A 21,155-nucleotide genomic window follows, 5' to 3' on the forward strand; every position below is an offset into this window, starting at 1 on the left:
CATATTATACGCGTCCGGAAATCCCGCAGATCAATAGTAAACCGCCAGCAATGTCCAAAGTATGGTGATGTAAGCGAAGAAATGACATAGATAAGGAACATTAATCCAATCTAAAGACAAGAAAAATAAAAAGGGTTAAAAACATGATAAAACAGCTAAAAATAATGTAATACTAGAGGAATGGGGCAAAACTGAGTATTTCGTTGAGACCCACTGGTTGAACTGATCCCACCCTATAGATCCAGCGGGCCTCCAATTGTGCGAGAGATTTTCTCCAATTACCCCCCCTGGCATCAATGTGTATTTTATCTATGCCTATGGCTTTCAGAAGGGAGGCATTGCAATTATGAGCCATCTTGAAGTGCTTAGGTACTGATTTGAGAAGCATGGGGTCATCAATCTCCTGGGCATTGATAATGTCACGGTAGTGCTCTCTGATCCTAGTTTTAAGGGGTCGGGATGTAAGGCCTACATAGACCTTAGGGCAGGGACATGAGATGTAGTACACCACCCCGACAGTATTACATGTGATATGTTGTGTGATGGAAAATGTTGTTTTACCATCACAGGACTGAAAGGTAGTAGATCGAAGCATATTGGGGCAGGCAATGCAATGGGTGGTGTACTACATCTCATGTCCCTGCCCTAAGGTCTATGTAGGCCTTACATCCCGACCCCTTAAAACTAGGATCAGAGAGCACTACCGTGACATTATCAATGCCCAGGAGATTGATGACCCCATGCTTCTCAAATCAGTACCTAAGCACTTCAAGATGGCTCATAATTGCAATGCCTCCCTTCTGAAAGCCATAGGCATAGATAAAATACACATTGATGCCAGGGGGGGTAATTGGAGAAAATCTCTCGCACAATTGGAGGCCCGCTGGATCTATAGGGTGGGATCAGTTCAACCAGTGGGTCTCAACGAAATACTCAGTTTTGCCCCATTCCTCTAGTATTACATTATTTTTAGCTGTTTTATCATGTTTTTAACCCTTTTTATTTTTCTTGTCTTTAGATTGGATGAATGTTCCTTATCTATGTCATTTCTTCGCTTACATCACCATACTTTGGACATTGCTGGCGGTTTACTATTGATCTGCGGGATTTCCGGACGCGTATAATATGAATTATCTACAATATGCTTTTGGCAGACCTGATGATGGACTTTATTTTATACGGCGGATCATCACATTTTATTTGTAATTATTATTATATCATATATTTCCTTTTGTTCACATTCTATGTATATTTACACACACATTTTTTATTCTTTGATTCTTGTATACCAATATTGCAATATTTCGTTGTTGTAAAGAATTTTTATATATGTACATATATTTTTTAATAATCACATGTCCCCTCTTTGTCACTTTTGAATCTAGGGGACCATATCCCCATTATGTTAGTGGCTTTTTAATATAGCCTCACCCACTGGTTTGACGCCATGCTCACTCTATGCCCACTTAGACACTGCATAGCATCTATACTGGCCCTACAGTGCCTTGTTCATAGATTCAGCACACCTATTCCCATGTTCTTTACCCACATTTATCACCAGGGAAAACTTTTTCTTTTCTTTTATTTAATCTATCCGTAGTAGAGCCCATTGTCCCATAATATGATACCCCTTTTTTCCTTGCCATCACAGGGATAACTCCTTTTCAATATCTAATCCAACCGCAATGAGCCCTTTCGTCCCGCTACGCACACAATTGTATCAGCGATGTGCGCTTCTTCCAGGTTTCCTGCCTTAGCGTTGCCAGGGCGACGCGTCTATAGCGGCTCAGCCTCTCCTCCCCTCGCTCTGACGCGTCGAGCGGGGAGGAGTCCCGATGCCGCGTGACGCCGAGACTCGATGACGTCGGCGGATCTTCCTGGTTGGAGCGCCATTACAGCCGCTGCCACCAATGTCCGGTCGCCTCATGATATATAAGCTCCCTGCACATAGCACTCTTCATACTTACCCCTTGATAAAGCTGCACGCGAAACGCGCGTTGGGGATCCGGTCCACGCCCACGGAGGTAATGTGCCCACGCCACTGAGCGATCTAATTTTTGGGTCTTTATGTGATTGGGTTATCTAACCCCTTGTTTTCCCATTTAAAGCTGCACTTGCACCTTACAAACCACTAATCACATTCCTGTGAGTATTGTTACCACACTTGGCCGTAACTATTTGCAGGCCTTTGTTACAACCCCTAATTTATCCATATAGGTACACATAGATTAACTTTAGGAGGGGTTCTTTTTCCCACCGTTGATTTATCTTTTCCCTGTATACCTATATGTTCCCCCTTTTTTTCACATAAGCCCCTTGGCGCCATTTTCTTCCGTAGGCTGGTCCGTATACAGTTTGCACAGTGTCTCTGCAACTTCCTATCCTTTTGTCTTAATTCATGTTTTTATTTTAACTATTGATTGAAATAAAATATTTACATTTTTAAGGCTATAGCTTTTTTGCTTCTTTGGATGTATATACTTTTCATGAGCTGCCTGTACCTAGGCATGATATTATTTTGAGGTTACTATTTATTTTCTGTACTTAGTTACAGGTTTTTCTTCCACGTGCCAGGATGGATTACAAAGCGAGAGACAAAAATTGGCTCTCTTGCATCGACACGGTATTTTGTGGGGACACAGTGCATTTTAGTACCACTGAGAATGGGCAAAAAACTGAACTTAGAAACACACTTAAACATCTTCTAAAAAGAAGAACCAGGACATGGTGGAACAAGGCCTCCCTGGAAAGCTACTTAGCAAAAGGCTTGATACCCAGGGGGCTGCGTATACGCATTATGCCATCCTTCCCCATTGATGACCCGATATTTAGAACAAGGTGGGAAGAATCATGCACCTCTTGCTCTAAATCACTCATTGAACTCCTTGTAGGGAACAATAAAAAGACTCTTGAGCAACTTGATATTGACATTGAATCAACCCGCCTTAAATTATTGGACAATCTTCCGCCGGCTGAAATTGAAGCCATCAATAAGGATTTTGACAATCAATTCACCATATGGGAAAAGGAGGTCAAAGAAATAAAGGCCAAAAAATTCCAAAGAGATCTGAATGACTTCAACAATGGTTCCATTTACAAATGGCCATCAGGTGGTAGGCGTGAAAGAACTCCCACGCGATCCTCCTCTATATCCTCCATCTCCTCTCGGGAAAGTGGTGATTCCCATCAACGCACCTATAATTTACGTAAAAGTAATTTCTCCAGAAAGAATGACACCCCGAAAAAATTCCAGGGTCGCCCCAATAATGCCTCTTCTTCTAGAATGCAGGTAATCAATTTGTCTAACATTACTCTCACTCCACCTCAGATCGAGATTCTCAGTCTGGGCCTCTCCTTTTCACCTTCAAATTCCTTTGACTCCTTTTTAGCCACTAAAGACCTCCAGCTCTTTGCCCGCAAGCTTGTCTTGAAAAAATTGCATGACAAGCCCCACTCTGGGGAGACCTGGACTGAAGATGAACTACGAGCTATATCCATTCTTGAGGAGCTTAGTGATGAACCGCCAGAACCAAAACCCACAGGTAAATTTATACCACCTATCCCTAAAAAATTTCCCCCAATTAACCTATACCCTAACATTGAGCTATTTGTCAAGCTTGTAACTCAGGAATTTGAGCGGATAAAAGTCTCCAAATCTAAACAAAACCTTACATTTACACAAAGAACAGCTTTAATTGAATTGAAAAACCTTAAGGGGGTAGTTGTTAAACAAGCTGACAAAGGGGGCAACGTGGTGGTATGGCCCACACACATGTACGAGAAGGAGGCCTTCAGGCAGCTGAGAGACATAACCTGCTATAAGAAATTAACTTTCAACCCCTCAATTAAATTTAAGGGGGAACTGCAGGACATCCTAGACAAGGCCTTTGACCAGGGACTCATAACAGTTGACCTCAAAAACCACCTAATTCCCCTGTACCCTAAAATGGCTTGCATATATTTTATCCCTAAGGTGCATAAAAACGCCAACAACCCACCAGGACGCCCCATCGTTTCTGGCAATGGAAGTCTATCTGAAACAATCTGTAAATATCTAGAATTCCATCTCAAACCATTAGTCGCTGATCTCCCCTCATACGTCAAGGATACTGGGGACGTCCTTAGAAAAATTGAGGGCATTCCCCTGGACCCCGACATGTGGTTGGTAACCATGGATGTAGAATCCTTATACACCTCTATCCAGCACCAGGACGGCATTCGGGCTACTAAAACCTTTCTAGGGATGTCGGATTACCAATCTGATTTCATAGAGTTCCTCCTCACACTACTTCAATTTGCCCTTGAGCATAATTTTTTCATCTTTAAACGAAGTATTTATCTACAACAGCAAGGGACCGCAATGGGGGCGGCCTTCGCATCTTCATATGCGAATTTGTTTATGGGCATGTGGGAGAGGGACATCTTCTTTTCTAAACCGGTGGCTCAGATCGAGCGGGTCCTGTTCTGGGCCCGCTACATAGATGATATCTTGATGATATGGCAGGGCCCAGACCTCATTGGACTCCTAAATCAGAACCCCTACAACATAAGACTATCTCATAAATACAGCCAAACATCCATTGACTTTCTTGATATTGAAATCACAGGCTTTCCCGGCGGCTGTCTGGAAACCAACGTATACCGCAAGGACACTGCGGTGAACTCTTTTCTCCACGCTTCCTCCTCTCACCCACAGCCCCTTATTTCGAGTATACCGGTAGGGCAATTTCTTAGAGCTAAGCGTATTTGCTCAAGTGAAGAGAACTTTAACGAGCAGGCCAATATTTTGACTGCTCGATTTCAAGAAAGGGGTTACTCTAACAGAAGTATTAAGAGAGGCTTGAAAAGAGCCGAGAAGGCCAACCGGATGGAACTGTTAAAACCACGCACAAAGATCACTCAGGATGCACCAGTGCGGTTTATCACCACTTATAACAGTTGGTGGGACATGAAAACAGCTTTGACGAAGTATTGGCCACTATTGAAGATAGGCAAGACTCTTTCTAAACACCTATCTGACCACCCCTCTATTACATACAAAAAATCACCCAACCTCAGAGACCAGTTGGTCCGGAGTTACTATCCTGGCCCCTCCTTGGAAAAGGCCTTTTCCTCAAGGGGACCCAAATGGGGGTTTTATCCATGCGGTGATTGCATTGCCTGCCCCAATATGCTTCGATCTACTACCTTTCAGTCCTGTGATGGTAAAACAACATTTTCCATCACACAACATATCACATGTAATACTGTCGGGGTGGTGTACTACATCTCATGTCCCTGCCCTAAGGTCTATGTAGGCCTTACATCCCGACCCCTTAAAACTAGGATCAGAGAGCACTACCGTGACATTATCAATGCCCAGGAGATTGATGACCCCATGCTTCTCAAATCAGTACCTAAGCACTTCAAGATGGCTCATAATTGCAATGCCTCCCTTCTGAAAGCCATAGGCATAGATAAAATACACATTGATGCCAGGGGGGGTAATTGGAGAAAATCTCTCGCACAATTGGAGGCCCGCTGGATCTATAGGGTGGGATCAGTTCAACCAGTGGGTCTCAACGAAATACTCAGTTTTGCCCCATTCCTCTAGTATTACATTATTTTTAGCTGTTTTATCATGTTTTTAACCCTTTTTATTTTTCTTGTCTTTAGATTGGATTAATGTTCCTTATCTATGTCATTTCTTCGCTTACATCACCATACTTTGGACATTGCTGGCGGTTTACTATTGATCTGCGGGATTTCCGGACGCGTATAATATGAATTATCTACAATATGCTTTTGGCAGACCTGATGATGGACTTTATTTTATACGGCGGATCATCACATTTTATTTGTAATTATTATTATATCATATATTTCCTTTTGTTCACATTCTATGTATATTTACACACACATTTTTTATTCTTTGATTCTTGTATACCAATATTGCAATATTTCGTTGTTGTAAAGAATTTTTATATATGTACATATATTTTTTAATAATCACATGTCCCCTCTTTGTCACTTTTGAATCCAGGGGACCATATCCCCATTATGTTAGTGGCTTTTTATTATAGCCTCACCCACTGGTTTGACGCCATGCTCACTCTATGCCCACTTAGACACTGCATAGCATCTATACTGGCCCTACAGTGCCTTGTTCATAGATTCAGCACACCTATTCCCATGTTCTTTACCCACATTTATCACCAGGGAAAACTTTTTCTTTTCTTTTATTTAATCTATCCGTAGTAGAGCCCATTGTCCCATAATATGATACCCCTTTTTTCCTTGCCATCACAGGGATAACTCCTTTTCGATATCTAGTCCAACCGCAATGAGCCCTTTCGTCCCGCTACGCACACAATTGTATCAGCGATGTGCGCTTCTTCCGGGTTTCCTGCCTTAGTGTTGCCGGGGCGACGCGTCTATAGCGGCTCAGCCTCTCCTCCCCTCGCTCTGACGCGTCGAGCGGGGAGGAGTCCCGATGCCGCGTGACGCCGAGACTCGATGACGTCGGCGGATCTTCCTGGTTGGAGCGCCATTACAGCCGCTGCCACCAATGTCCGGTCGCCTCATGATATATAAGCTCCCTGCACATAGCACTCTTCATACTTACCCCTTGATAAAGCTGCACGCGAAACGCGCGTTGGGGATCCGGTCCACGCCCACGGAGGTAACGTGCCCACGCCACTGAGCGATCTAATTTTTGGGTCTTTATGTGATTGGGTTATCTAGCCCCTTGTTTTCCCATTTAAAGCTGCACTTGCACCTTACAAACCACTAATCACATTCCTGTGAGTATTGTTACCACACTTGGCCGTAACTATTTGCAGGCCTTTGTTACAACCCCTAATTTATCCATATAGGTACACATAGATTAACTTTAGGAGGGGTTCTTTTTCCCACCGTTGATTTATCTTTTCCCTGTATACCTATATGTTCCCCCTTTTTTTCACATAAGCCCCTTGGCGCCATTTTCTTCCGTAGGCTGGTCCGTATACAGTTTGCACAGTGTCTCTGCAACTTCCTATCCTTTTGTCTTAATTCATGTTTTTATTTTAACTATTGATTGAAATAAAATATTTACATTTTTAAGGCTATAGCTTTTTTGCTTCTTTGGATGTATATACTTTTCATGAGCTGCCTGTACCTAGGCATGATATTATTTTGAGGTTATTAAAAAAGAATTGGGATGCATTCTGTCTTTCAAAATACATTTCCTGGACTCCCATTTAGATTTTTTCCCTGATAACCTTAAAAATGTCATTATTTTTGAAAGCATTGTATTTTTTTTTGTTTTGAATGTAAGGGTAATGTGCACACGATGCAGATTTAGTGCACAACTGCAGCAGATTTTTCTGCAGCAGAAACACTGCAGAACTGCACTGTGATTACAGTACAATGTAAATCAATGTGAAAAAAAAATCTGTGCAGAAAAATCTGCGCAGAAACGCTGCAGATTCCAAAGAAGTGCATGTCACTTCTTTTGTGCAGTTCTGCAGCGTTTCTGCACCCCTCCATTATAGAAATCCATTGGTAAAATCTGAACAAAAAACGCACCTGCGGATTCTGCCAGGAGATGCAGATTTAGTGCAGATTTTATGCAGAAAATTCTGCACCAAATCTGCATCGTGTGCACACAGCCTAAAATTTTATGTTTGTTTCTTGTTGCTATTAAATTACACACAACCTTGAAGAGGGAAAAAAATAACCTTGTTTATTGTATAATTTGTCATTTAATTACATTTCCTCTCACCATGTGAGTTTTTTTTATGGCCAACAAAATAGGATTCTCTCACGTTATAGATATGATAATGCCTTATCCCCTGTGGGATTTTTGATGTTTTAGAAGATTACATTTGTGAGCAAAATATTTTCCACATTCTGAACATGAAAATGGTTTCTCTCCTGTGTGAATTTTCTGATGTGTAGCAAGATGTGATTTATCTGTAAAACATTTCCCACAATCTGAACATGAATATGGCTTCTCCCCTGTATGAATTCTCTGGTGATTAACCAGATTTGACTTCTTTGCAAAACATTTCCCACATTCTAAACAAGAAAATGGCCTCTCCCCTGTGTGAGTTCTCTGATGTGTAGTAAGATGTGATTTATCTGCAAAACATTTCCCACATTCTGAACATGAATATGGTCTCTCCCCAGTGTGACTTCTCTTATGTGTGACAAGATGTAATTTAGTTGGAAAACCTTTCCCACATTCTGAACATAAATATGGCTTCTCCCCAGTATGAAGTTTCTGGTGTCTAACCAGATTTGGTTTCTGTGCAAAACATTTCCCACATTCTGAACATGAAAAAGGTTTCTCCCCTGTGTGACTTCTCTGGTGTGAAGGAAGATGTGATTTATCTTGAAAACATTTCCCACATTCTGAACATGAATATGGCTTCTCCCCTGTGTGGCTTCTTTTATGTGTAATAAGATGTAATTTAATTGCAAAACATTTCCCACATTCTGAACATGAATATGGCTTCTCCCCTGTGTGAAGTTTCTGGTGTCTAACCAGATTTGGTTTCTGTGCAAAGCATTTCCCACATTCTGAACATGAAAATGGTTTCTCCCCTGTGTGACTTCTCTGATGTGTAGAAAGATGTGATTTCTGGTTAAAATATTTCCCACACTCTAAACAAGAAAATGTTTTCTTTCCTGTAAAATCGCTTTGATTTTTAACTGCCCTTTTGTGACTCTTATTTTTCTCAATAGTCTGTGATGAATCAGAAGATAGCATTTGTTTAAAAGGATCAGATGGTAGATCTTTGCTGTAAAGGGATGATGGTATGTTTGGAATAATGGAATTCACTTCAATTGAATCTTGTGTGAGATCAAAGTCATCTGATTTGAAAACAGAAGATGTCAGCTGTTCCTCTGATCCACTAGTACAGTCATCTGCCAAAAATAAAACAAATTATTATTTTGGATAAAATATTCTTAAAAATGATACTTACATAAAAAATGTCCATTGAAATTGCAAGTTTTGTCGCTAATTCAATTATTCCCCAAGGGAAAAAACAGTTCACAAATTACAATCCAACAGTAGACTTTCCCCATGTGAAAATTAAAAATATTGGGACTACTTAAACATTTTACAAAATAAATTAAAATTATTTTTTGCATTTGAATTTGTGTCAATTCATGTGAAGCACCTAAAGGGTTAATAAACTTCCTGAATGCAGTTTTTGATATTAGGAGCAGTGAAATTCTTTAAAACATACAGTAACAATCAAAAATTTGGACACACCTGTTCATGCAATGGATTTACTTGTTCTTAATAAAATGTGCATATTTTAGAATCAGATTGAAGACAGCAATATCATGAAGGAACACATTTAGAAACAATCATTAAAGAAACATGAAACAAACCAGAAGATGTATTAAACCTTAGATTTTTCAAACTATATCCCTTTTACTTTAAAGACAATTATACTCCCTCCACTTTCTCTCAAGCAGCTTAGGCCTCTTTCACACTTTTGTTTTTTACAATCAGTCACAATCTGTAAAAATGTTGAAAAGACGGATCCTGTGCTGATTGTATAAAACGGATGCACTGGGCCCATTTTTTGAGGGATCTGCCAAGGCAGTTGGTGCCAGAATTTAAGGCTATGTGCACACGTTGTGTATGCATCTCCACCGCATTTTTCGCTGTGAAAACGCATACACAACACAACCCATGTTAAAAATAATTAAAAAAATAAAAAATTGTGATATTCTTACCTTCCGATTTCCCCCACAGCCTTCCTGATGCTCCCGACAGCTCCAGTTCCCAGTGATGCCTTGCAAGACAATGACCTGTGATGACGTAGCGATCTCGTGAGACAGCTAAATCATTGGATTATTGTCGCAATGCATCACTGGGAACGGGAGCTGCCGGGAGCATCGCGAGCATCGGAAAGGCTGCTGGGGACGCCGGAAGGTAAGAATATCACGATTTTTATTGTTTTTATTATATCTTTTTACTATTGATAAAGCATAGGCAGCATCAATAGTAAAAAGAGAGCGAGAGAGAATTTCCCGGACTGGAAATTCTTCCAGGCATGCTCAGTTTCAAAAGACGGCATCCGTCGCTGGATTCCTGCTTTTGACGGTCAGGAATGGATCCTGCGTCCATAGGCTTCCATTATAGCTAACGACGGACAGCACATGATCCGTCACTGGGCAATTTTCCGCCGTACACAAAAAAACGTTTCTATGTGCGTTGTCTCCGCCCGACGGACAGCGATTTTACGACAGATCCAGCGCTCAACAGATGAAACAGAAGGCCATCTATCACAATACAAGTGTATGAGAAAAAAATGAATGTTTCTGCTGGATTCGTTTTTTTTTTTCCACAAAACTACACATTGTGAAGGAAACAGAAAGACGGAACTGTGAAAGAGGCCTTAATCAGGCAGTCACTTGGAATTTCTTCAAACAGCATATCCAAGCCCTTTGCACTTCCTGACAACTTCAACTCAAAAATATTTCCCAGACCCATACATTCCTAAATCAAGAATCTGCAAAAACCCTATACTTTGTCGCCTCCCTTCTAATACTCTCGCATCCCTCCAATCTATTCTAAACTCTGCTGCCTGACTAATCCACTTATCCCTCCGCTATTCCCCTGGCCTCTCTCCTCTGCCAATCCCTTCACCGGCTCCCCATTACCCAGAGACTCCATTTCAAAACCCTAACCATGACATACAAAGCCATCCACAACCTATCTCCTTCTTACCTCTGTGATCGCGTCTCCCGGTACTTACCTGCACGCAACCTCAAGATCTCCTCTACTCCCCTCTCGCCTACAACCTTCAGTAACCACCAAACCGCTACACGACCAGCTCTATCCCCTCACTTACTGTAACCTCACCCATCACTTGTAGATTGTAAGCCCTCTCGGGCATGGTCGTCTCTTCTCCTGTAGCAGTCGTGACTTTTATTAAGATTATTGCACTTGTTTTTTATTATGTATACCCCTTTTCACATGTAAAGCACCATGGAGTAAACGGCGCTATAATAAATAATAATAATGTGTTTGTAACCAATTAATGTGTTTCACAGGGGCAATGTTGGTACACAGTACCATGTAGTGTTGAGCCCTAGTCCACAACAGTTTAAAGCCAGAGTATGCCGAAAACAACTCAAATTAGTAAAGAGAAATGACAGAGAATATTTTTTTCTGAAAAGGGCTCATTTAAATATTAATACCATCATTTGTGGACCATACAAAATTATCAACTTAAACATTATCCTGCTATATTTTTTCAGATTTTAATTAACTCTCCCCTAATGTGATGGCTGGAGGAGCTTGGTGAGATGTTCTGTTGCTTGGTATTAATGATATTGCTACTCACAACTGCCTTTCCGCATCTGCATCGGTCTAGAGCTTAGTTGACTTTGCAATGATAAGCCCAGTGGACAGAGGAAATGTCATTAAGGGGAAAGGTTTCCCATTTTTGTGATAAGAGATGAAGATCTATCAATTTGTAAAATTGATAGAACCTTGAAGGTATCCTCATGTACATTTATGAAAACCCATCAATCACTGTGATGAAACTGGCTGTGATGAGGATCGCTCATGGAAAGAAAAGACAAAAATTACCTCTGATGCAGAGGATAAGTTTATTAAAGTTACCAGCTTCAAACAAAATGCCAATTTATAGCACCTTAGATAACAGCTCTCATAAATAATGCAAAGACTTCAAGCAGCCGACACATCTCGACATCAACTGTTCAGACTGCAAAAAACAGGCTTATAAATACATATTGATGCAAAGAGGCCACTACTAACGATCACAAAAAAAGAAGAAGAGATTTGTTTGGGCCAAGCAACACAAGGGGTAAACATTACATCAGTGGAAATCTGCACTGTGACTTGTGGCATTAAAATGTGTTTTTTTTTTGTGCTAATCGTTATGTTTTTATGAGTCGTGGAAAACATGCTTAGGACATTTTTAAATGTGTGGTGCCCAAAGTGAATGATGGAGGGTGAGGTGTGATGGTATGGTGTTGCTTTGATGATGACAGTGTAGGCAATTTATTACCAAGCATGGCTGCCACAGTGTTCTACAGCAACCATCACACAATTAAGTTTGTACTCAATGGAACCAGTATTTGTGTTGCAACAGGACAATGACCCAAAATACTACAGGCTTTCTATGGACTATGTGGCCAAGAAGGGGAGGGATAGAGCCTGCAACAGATGACATAACCTCCACAATCTCCAATCCTGAACCCAACTGATTTGGTTTGGGATGAGTTGGGCTCAGAGTGAAGGTAAAACATCCAACAAGTTCTCTGCATCTCCAGGAACTCGTCAAGTCTGTTGTAAAGCCACTTTAGGTGACGACTGATGAAGCTGCTTGTAAGCATAACAAGGGGATGTAAGGTTGTCATCAGAGGCAAAGGGGGGTACTAAGGTTTAACACAAATTCTGGCTTGTTTCACACGTGTTTCTTTACTCCTTGTTTCCATTTATTCTGTGATTTTGCTGCCATCAGTCTGAATGTACAAAGTGCACATTCCAAGAACATCTAGGAAAGGTAATGTATGAATGGTGTGCCCAAACGTTTGTCTGGTATTGAAGGTCCCTTAGTCACTTTAAAAGTGATGTGGTCAGAAGAAAACTATTGCTTAAAGGGACACTGTCACCTGAATTTGGAGGGAACAATCTTCAGCCATGGAGGTGGGGTTTTGGGGTTTTTGATTCACCCTTTCCTTACCCGCTGGCTGCATGCTGGCTGCAGTATTGGATTGAAGTTCATTCTCTGTCCTCCGTAGTACATGCCTGCACAGTGCAATCTTGCCTTGCGCAGGCGTGTACTATGGAGGACAGAGAATGAACTTCAATCCAATATTGCAGCCAGCATGCAGCCAGCGGGTAAGGAAAGGGTGAATCAAACACCCCAAAACCCCGCCTCCATGGCTGAAGATTGTTCCCTCCAAATTCAGGTGACAGTGTCCCTTTAATCTTACTATAACATATGAAACGTGATGCTAAATGTTAAGTCTTCTAACATCCTAAAACAAAATTGGATGTTTCAAAATTGACGCCAATGTAAAGTAAAAATATGGAGTGGCTATGTTGTGTGGCATAACATTAAGGGCATAACAATTCAAACTTTGATAACTTCCAATTCTAAATATGTAGCAAATTTCAGATATTTTCATAAATAAACACATATTTTTCATAAATCAGAAAAAAGTACAATGTGTCACTAAAAAGCACTCAGGAGAGACAATGGAGACAATTTTTAAAGACAACCAGAATTTACAGACTCGCAGAGGGAAGAGGCAGACTAATCACATCACAATCAAATATTTCATACACAGCAAACCTGTAGGAAAATAATAATAATCTTTATTTTTAAATAGCGCTAACATATTCCGCAGCACTTTACAGCGTCCACACATTATCATTGCTGTCCCCGATGGGGCTCACATTCTAAATTCCCTACCAGTATGTCTTTGGAGTGTGGGAGGAAACGGAGAACCCGGTGGAAACCCACGCAAACATGGGGAGAACATACAAACTCCTTGCAGATGTTGTCCTTGGTGGGATTTGAACCCAAGACTCGAGAACTGCACGGCTGCAGTGCTAACCACTGAGCCACCGTGCTGCCATGAAAAGAAGATATATTAGAAAAAAAAAAAAAATATGTTATGTCCCTACCAAGAAGTAGGGACACCTGAGCATGACAGTTTTGCAACGTGTAGTATGGAGTGGTCTAGTGGCAGTATGGTGAGCACTTAAAGGGAGCCCGTCAGTAGGATTGTGCACAGTAACCTGCAAACAGTGTCAGGTTGGCGCCACTATACTGATTACAATGATACCTGTGGTTGATGAAATACGTCTTGTGGTTGTTGTTTAATCTTTATTTTCAGTTTTTAATTAATGATATGCCCGAGCCCCAGGGCGGCCTGTGTGGGGTCTGTATGTGGTGCTCTGATTAGGTATTCATACTGTAGACTGGTGACAGGTCACTGATACCTAACTGACCTGCCTCCTAGTTTGCATAATGAATATCTGTACATAATTAAAAAAAACTTCTGCAGGCAGGCGCCATCTTGGAGGAGGAATTAATTTTGTTCTCCAGAAAGATGGCGCCGCCGGCGCATACGAAGTTGCAGCTATTGGATCACAGCTAGATACACAGATAGCTACTACTGCACAGGTGTTTTCAAATTGATTTTTTTTCTTTCTCTAGCTGAATAACATCAAGAGCATGTATTATTGGGACACGAAATATGCGATTATACTGCAGAGCAGGTGCCACGGGCTGGCACATGCCAGCAGGATTTTTTTGTCAATTATGTACAGATATTCATTATGCAAACTAGGGGACAGGTCACTGAGGGATCAGTAACCTGTCAGCAGTCTGCATTACGAATACCTAATCAGAGCACCACATGAAGACCCCCCTCCAGGCCGCCCCGGAGCACGAGCATAGCATTAACACAAAACTGAAAATAAAGTTTAAACAACACCACAAAATGGATTTCATCAACCAAGGTATCACTGTAATCAGTATAACGGCTCCGACATGACTCTGTGTGTAGGTTACTGTGCACAGTCCTCCTGACTGGTTCCCTTTAATTGTGATATGGTGGGACAAAACCTTCAATAAAGCAGCCACAGCCCGTGACTGAGAAGAATCTGTGATTTCTGCATTTAGGGTTTAATACTCACCCGGGTAGTCATATGTAGGAATATCTTTGCACCACTCGGTACCCCTCACATATCTCTCTGTAGTATTAATATCAGTCAGATCTTTATCCTGAAACAAATATTTGAAAAGTCACTGACATCTGGAGAAGTCACATCTATGATCAGCTCTAATTCTGTCATCTCCAAGTATAAATCATATAATACTGGTGGTTAAAATAAGACTGAACACAAGACTTTCACAGCCGTCTACACATCATAGGGGAGATCTCATGACACCTTCTCTCCATCTACCTGATGGTCCTGAGGAACATCAGGATTTTTTTGCTTACAGTCCTGTTGAAGAAGAGGACGGGGACATCTCTCTGGTGTTGTCTTCTTACTGGATAGAACTGGAGGAAGCACATACAGGGACTGAATTCATTCTTTACATACAGAAAATTATAGATCGTGTATTTAGCCCTGTCTATTACCTGGTGATGTGAGGCGCTGGGGAACCTCCATCATGACGTCCTTGTACAGATCTTTGTGTCTTTCTACATACTCCCACTCTTCCATGGAGAAATAGACAGCGACATCCTGACACCTTATAGGAACCTGACACATACAATGATATTGTCATCGCTCCAATCCCTTCATAGCGTCACTGTATAATGTCCCAGCATTCCCAGCAGTGTCACCTCTCCAGTCAGCAGCTCAAGCATCTTGTAGGCGAGTTCTAGGATCTTCTGGTCATTGATGTCCTCATGTATCAGGGGGTGAGGTGGAGGCCCTGTGATTGGGCTCAGGGGTCTTCCCCATCCATCAGACACAGGGTCCTGACAGTGCTCTCTAGAGGTCTTCACTACTGTGTAATCCTGGTTATGAAGAGACACATTAATAAATCTCACTACAGACATTTCCAGAGTCCTCACCTCTCCGATTCTGTCCATCTGTTACTTCCATAGATAAAAATTATGTAATGTGACATCAGAATCTCTCACCTCTCCAGTAAGCCGGAAGAGGATCTCTAGGGTGATGTGTAATATCCTCCCCACCATCTTGTCCCTGTCCCTATCCATCCTTTATGGGTCAATAAGTAAAATTCTCTTATATAGAAGATCTCCACTGAGAGGATCCGATATTGTAGGGACCTGAATGCGGAGAAGATGAGCTGATGAAAATCATAAAGAATCTCATGTAATAACACAATTACTGAAGATTATGAGGAGAAAATATGAGGAGATATAATGTCTAGATGTTGTATTCTCTCATCTCGAATGGACAGCAACACAAGTTGAATATTTTACTAAGATGGCTCATCCATAATCTCAATCACTGCTTCACCCATTATGGATCACATTTGTCAGGACTGAGCAGGATATACCAAAAACTGACAATGGCCTTGTAACATCCCTTGTGGTATCATTGCATGGCTTCTCTCCATCTGTCGCTCATCTTTTATCTGTAACTTCCTCGTTCCTCGTCCTTTCACAACTTACTAATTTTCCTAGACATGAAGGCAGGAATACGCTGGATCTTCTCCCAGCTCTGCTCAGTGCATGATTTCACTGACTCCCCTCTCCAGTTCTATAACCACCTGACAGCGGGGGTTGGCACCCTAAAACAATAACGACATATGGCGCCCCCACTCCTCGGCTAAAACTGCCCTTACTAAAGTCTCTAATGATCTACTAACAGCTAAACCTAATGGTCAGTATTCTCTGTTGATTTTCCTGGATCTCTCTGCAGCATTCCACATTGTGGGTCACCAGCTTCTCCTCACTATTCTCTGTGCCATCATCCTCAAGAAGACGGTTCTCCCCTAGTTCTCCCATATGACTGCTCCTTCACTGTATCTTTTTCTTCCTCTCCTCTTTCCTTTACTGTCGATGTTCCTCAGGGTTCAAGGGTTTATTTCTAGGTCCCCTTCTCTTCTTCCTATATACTGCCCCCATTGGACCAACCAATCAGTAAATTTGATTTTCAGTACCATCTTTATGCTGCTGATGACAATCAATTACAGTGGGGAAATATGAAGCATATGAAGGGCCTGGGGTGGCCTAACCAGTCTCCAGATCTCAACCCCATAGAAAACCCCATAGAGGGAGTTGAAAGGCTCAGCGACAGGCCCAAAACATCACTGCTCTAGAGGAGATCTGAATGGCAGAATGGGCAAACCTTGTGAAGACTTACAGAAAACGTTTGACTTCTGTCATTCACAACAAAGGATATATGACAAAATACTGAGAAGAACTTTTGTTAAATGACCAAATACTTATTTTCCACCATAATATGCAAAATAAATCTTGACAAATTAGACAAGGTGATTTTCTGGATTTGTTTTCTCATTTTGACTTTCATAGTTGTGGTCTTCCTATGATGTCAATTACAGACCTCTCTCATCTTTTTAAGCGGGAGAACTTCCACAATTGGTGGCTGACTAAATACTTTTTTCCCCACTGTATACACACAGTCTTCTGACATCACCCCTGCATTACTACAAAATACCAGTGATAGTCTTACCACTTTCTCTAACATCATGTACTCGCTCTAAAACTGAATCTGACAAATATTGAGCTCCATGTGTTTATTCATACTGCTAACCTTTGCAAACCCAATATTGCCATTTCCATGTGTGATTCTACTATTACTCCCCTGCAGCATGCTCACTGTCTTGGTGTCATAATGACTCCGATCTTTCCTTCACTTCCCACATCGATTACTCTCTTGCTCATGTCAGCTACACCTCAAAAACATCCCTATAATTCAACCTTTTCTTACCTTTGACTCTGCAAAACCTTTTACTGTTGCTCTTATTCATTCTCGTCTGGACTATTGCAACTCTCTTCTAATCGGTCTCCCTTTTACTAAACTCTCCCCTCTCCAATCCATCTTGAATGCAGCAGCTAGGATCATATTCCTCTCCAACTGCTACACCGACACCTCTACACTGAGTCAGTCACTGCACTGGTCGCACATCTGCTGCAGAATACAATATAAACTTATCACTCTCGCCCACAAAAGTTCTCCCCATTCTGCACCATCCTACATCTCTTCCATCTGTAGCTGTGCCCTCCATTCTGCTAAGGCTAACATCCTCAATCCGAACCTCCCACTCGCGTCTCCAAGTCTGCTCACAATCTGCGCCACTTCTCTGGAATGAACTACCCAGGACAAGTCTATTAATTCTCAGTACCCACAGTTTTAAGCGTGCCCTAAAATGCACATTTTTTTAGACTGGTCTATTGCCTCACCTCACTTATGTAACCATTCCAGTTTTGCCGTTCCAAATCTGGTCCCTGGAAGCATCTCTTTACACACCCTCCATGCACTTACTAGCAATTTGTGTCTGTGGTTGTACAGATACTGGCTGGTGAGCGGTTCTTGCAATGTTATTTGAATATCTTTAGTATAATGATGGCTGGACCATATAATACAAGCACTTTTTGACATTTACGTTTTGTATCTCCCCTATTTCCTCATAGATTGTAGCTTGTGAGCAGGAACCTCACTCCTTTTGGTGTCTGTTGAATAATGTGTTTACTTTGTTATGTACAGTTAGGGCCAGAAATATTTGGACAGTGACACAAGTTTTGTTATTTTAGCTGTTTACAAAAACATGTTCAGAAATACAATTATATATATATATATATAATATGGGCTGAAAGTGCACACTCCCAGCTGCAATATGATAGTTTCCACATCCAAATCGGAGAAAGGGTTTAGGAATCATAGCTCTGTAATGCATAGCGTCCTCTTTTTCAAGGGACCAAAAGTAATTGGACAATGGACTCTAAGGGCTGCAATTAACTCTGAAAGCGTCTCCCTCGTTAACCTGTAATCAATGAAGTAGTTAAAAGGTCAGGGGTGGATTCCAGGTGTGTGGTTTTGCATTTGGAAGCTGTTGCTGTGAGCAGACAACATGCCGTCAAAGGAACTCTCAATTGAGGTGAAGCAGAACATCCTGAGGCTGAAAAAAAAGAAAAAATCCATCAGAGAGATAGCAGACATGCTTGGAGTAGCAAAATCAACAGTTGGGTACATTCTGAGAAAAAAGGAATTGACTGGTGAGCTTGGGAACTCAAAAAGGCCTGGGCGTCCACGGATGACAACAGTGGTGGATGATCGCCGCATACTTAATTTGGTGAAGAAGAACCCGTTCACAACATCAACTGAAGTCCAGAACACTCTCAGTGAAGTAGGTGTATCTGTCTCTAAGTCAACAGTAAAGAGAAAACTCCATGACAGTAAATACAAAGGGTTCACATCTAGATGCAAACCATTCATCAATACCAAAAATAGACAGGCCAGAGTTAAATTTGCAGAAAAACACCTCAAGAAGCCAGCTCAGTTCTGGAAAAGTATTCTATGGACAGATGAGACAAAGATCAACCTGTACCAGAATGATGGGAAGAAAAAAAGTTTGGAGAAGAAAGGGAACGGCACATGATCCAAGGCACACCACATCCTCTGTAAAACATGGTGGAGGCAACGTGATGGCATGGGCATGCATGGCTTTCAATGGCACTGGGTCACTTGTGTTTATTGATGACATAAGAGCAGACAAGAGTAGCCGGATGAATTCTGAAGTGTACCGGGATATACTTTCAGCCCAGATTCAGCCAAATGCTGCAAAGTTGATTGGACGGCGCTTCATAGTACAGATGGACAATGACCCCAAGCATAAATCCAAAGCTACCCAGGAGTTCATGAGTGCCAAAAAGTGGAACATTCTGCAATGGCCAAGTCAATCTCCAGATCTAAACCCAATTGAGCATGCATTTCACTTGCTCAAATCCAGACTTAAGACGGAAAGACCCACAAACAAGCAAGACCTGAAGGCTGCGGCTGTAAAGGCCTGGCAAAGCATTAAGAAGGAGGAAACCCAGCGTTTGGTGATGTCCATGGGTTCCAGACTTAAGGCAGTGATTGCCTCCAAAGGATTTGCAACAAAATATTGAAAATAAAACTATTTTGTTTGGGTTATGTTTATTTGTCCAATTACTTTTGACCTCCTAAAATGTGGAGTGTTTGTAAAGAAATGTGTACAATTCCTACATTTTCTATCAGATATTTTTGTTCAACCCTTCAAATTAAACGTTACAATCTGCACTTGAATTCTGTTGTAGAGGTTTCATTTCAAATCCAATGTGGTGGCATGCAGAGCCCAACTCGCGAAAATTGTGTCACTGTCCAAATATTTCTGGCCCTAACTGTATTTATTGACTGTACAAGTCCCCCCTTAAATATAAAGTGATGTGATATATGTGGAGCTACAGGAATAAAAATTATTATTATGATTCTTGTGATCTTTTGAGATAATCTGTCCCCAGAATGTCTACATTACATGTACATCTCATGCTGCAGATAACAGCCCCTCATACATCTATAGCACCGGCCCCGGGGCCACATCTCCAGCCCTGGGAAACTGATCCAGGAGGTCGGTGCTGTGTCCCGGTTTCTATGTGTGTAGGGAATGGGATGACGTTATTGTGTGAACAATATACTGTGTGTGGGATATGGCGGTACTGTGGGAACATTATACTGTGTGGGAGCAAGAAAGGGGCACTGCACTGTGTGAGGAATATGTGTTTCCATGTTTCCTGTCTTCCATAGTTCAGTCGCAAGTATGAAAATGCTGGGATTCTCAGAAGGTAGCAACAGGAAAGCAGCAAAATAGTCTCAGCGCTGAAAGGGTTACTGCACCCCTCCAACCCAGTAATGGGGAGTCTCCAGCACCTACCTCCACCTGCAGAGCCGCACACCACATATATGGCTGTTCTGTGCGCACAGGACCTGTGATGAGGTCACAGGAGGGGAGGAGTCAGGGGTCACATGATCAGGGGCCTCAGTGTATGCAGGACTCTGCTGTGCTGGTTGTCATGGTGCTGGATGAGGGGAAGTTTATGTGTGGGGTCAGGAGGGGTTTACAGTGTGGATGTAGCAGAGCCGTGTGTGTACGAGGTGTATGGAGCAGAGCCGTGTGTGTATGAGGTGTAAGGAGCAGAGCCGCGTGTGTACGAGGTGTATGGAGCAGAGCCATGTGTACTAGGTGTACGGAGCGGAGCCGTGTGTGTACGAGGTGTACGGAGCAGAGCCGTGTGTACGAGGTGTACGGGGCAGAGCCGTGTGTGTACGAGTGGTACGGAGCGGAGCCGTGTGTATGGGGTGTACGGAGCAGAGCCGTGTGTGTACGAGGTGTACGGAGCGGAGCCGTGTGTGTACGAGGTGTACAGAGCGGAGCCGTGTGTGTACGAGGTGTACGAAGCAGAGCCGTGTGTGTACGAGGTGTACAGAGCGGAGCTGTGTGTACAAGGTGTACGGGGCAGAGCCGTGTGTGTATGAGGTGTACAGAGCAGAGCCGTGTGTGTACGAGGTGTACGGAGCGGAGCCACGTGTGTATGAGGTGTACGGAGCGGAGCCGTGTGTGTACGAGGTGTACAGAGCGGAGCCGTGTGTGTACGAGGTGTACGGAGCAGAGCCGTGTGTGTACGAGGTGTACAGAGCGGAGCTGTGTATACGAGGTGTA

General features: G+C 42.2%; 1 protein-coding gene across 1 annotated transcript in view; it reads right to left on the bottom strand.

The window, feature by feature from the left end:
• The window catches only part of LOC138666588 (zinc finger protein 850-like), a 121,243-nt gene that overhangs the window by 57,550 nt on the left and 42,538 nt on the right, over positions 1–21,155 (bottom strand). The window contains exons 8-12 of the mRNA XM_069754789.1: positions 15,325–15,501; positions 15,118–15,241; positions 14,939–15,036; positions 14,669–14,756; positions 7,843–8,892 (exon numbers count right to left, since the gene is read on the bottom strand). Of these exons, the coding sequence (XP_069610890.1) occupies positions 7,843–8,892; positions 14,669–14,756; positions 14,939–15,036; positions 15,118–15,241; positions 15,325–15,501 (1,537 nt within the window). The remainder of the gene's footprint in view (positions 1–7,842; positions 8,893–14,668; positions 14,757–14,938; positions 15,037–15,117; positions 15,242–15,324; positions 15,502–21,155) is intronic.

This window comes from Ranitomeya imitator, chromosome 2, assembly GCF_032444005.1.
Source record: "Ranitomeya imitator isolate aRanImi1 chromosome 2, aRanImi1.pri, whole genome shotgun sequence".
Classification (NCBI taxonomy): domain Eukaryota; kingdom Metazoa; phylum Chordata; class Amphibia; order Anura; family Dendrobatidae; genus Ranitomeya; species Ranitomeya imitator.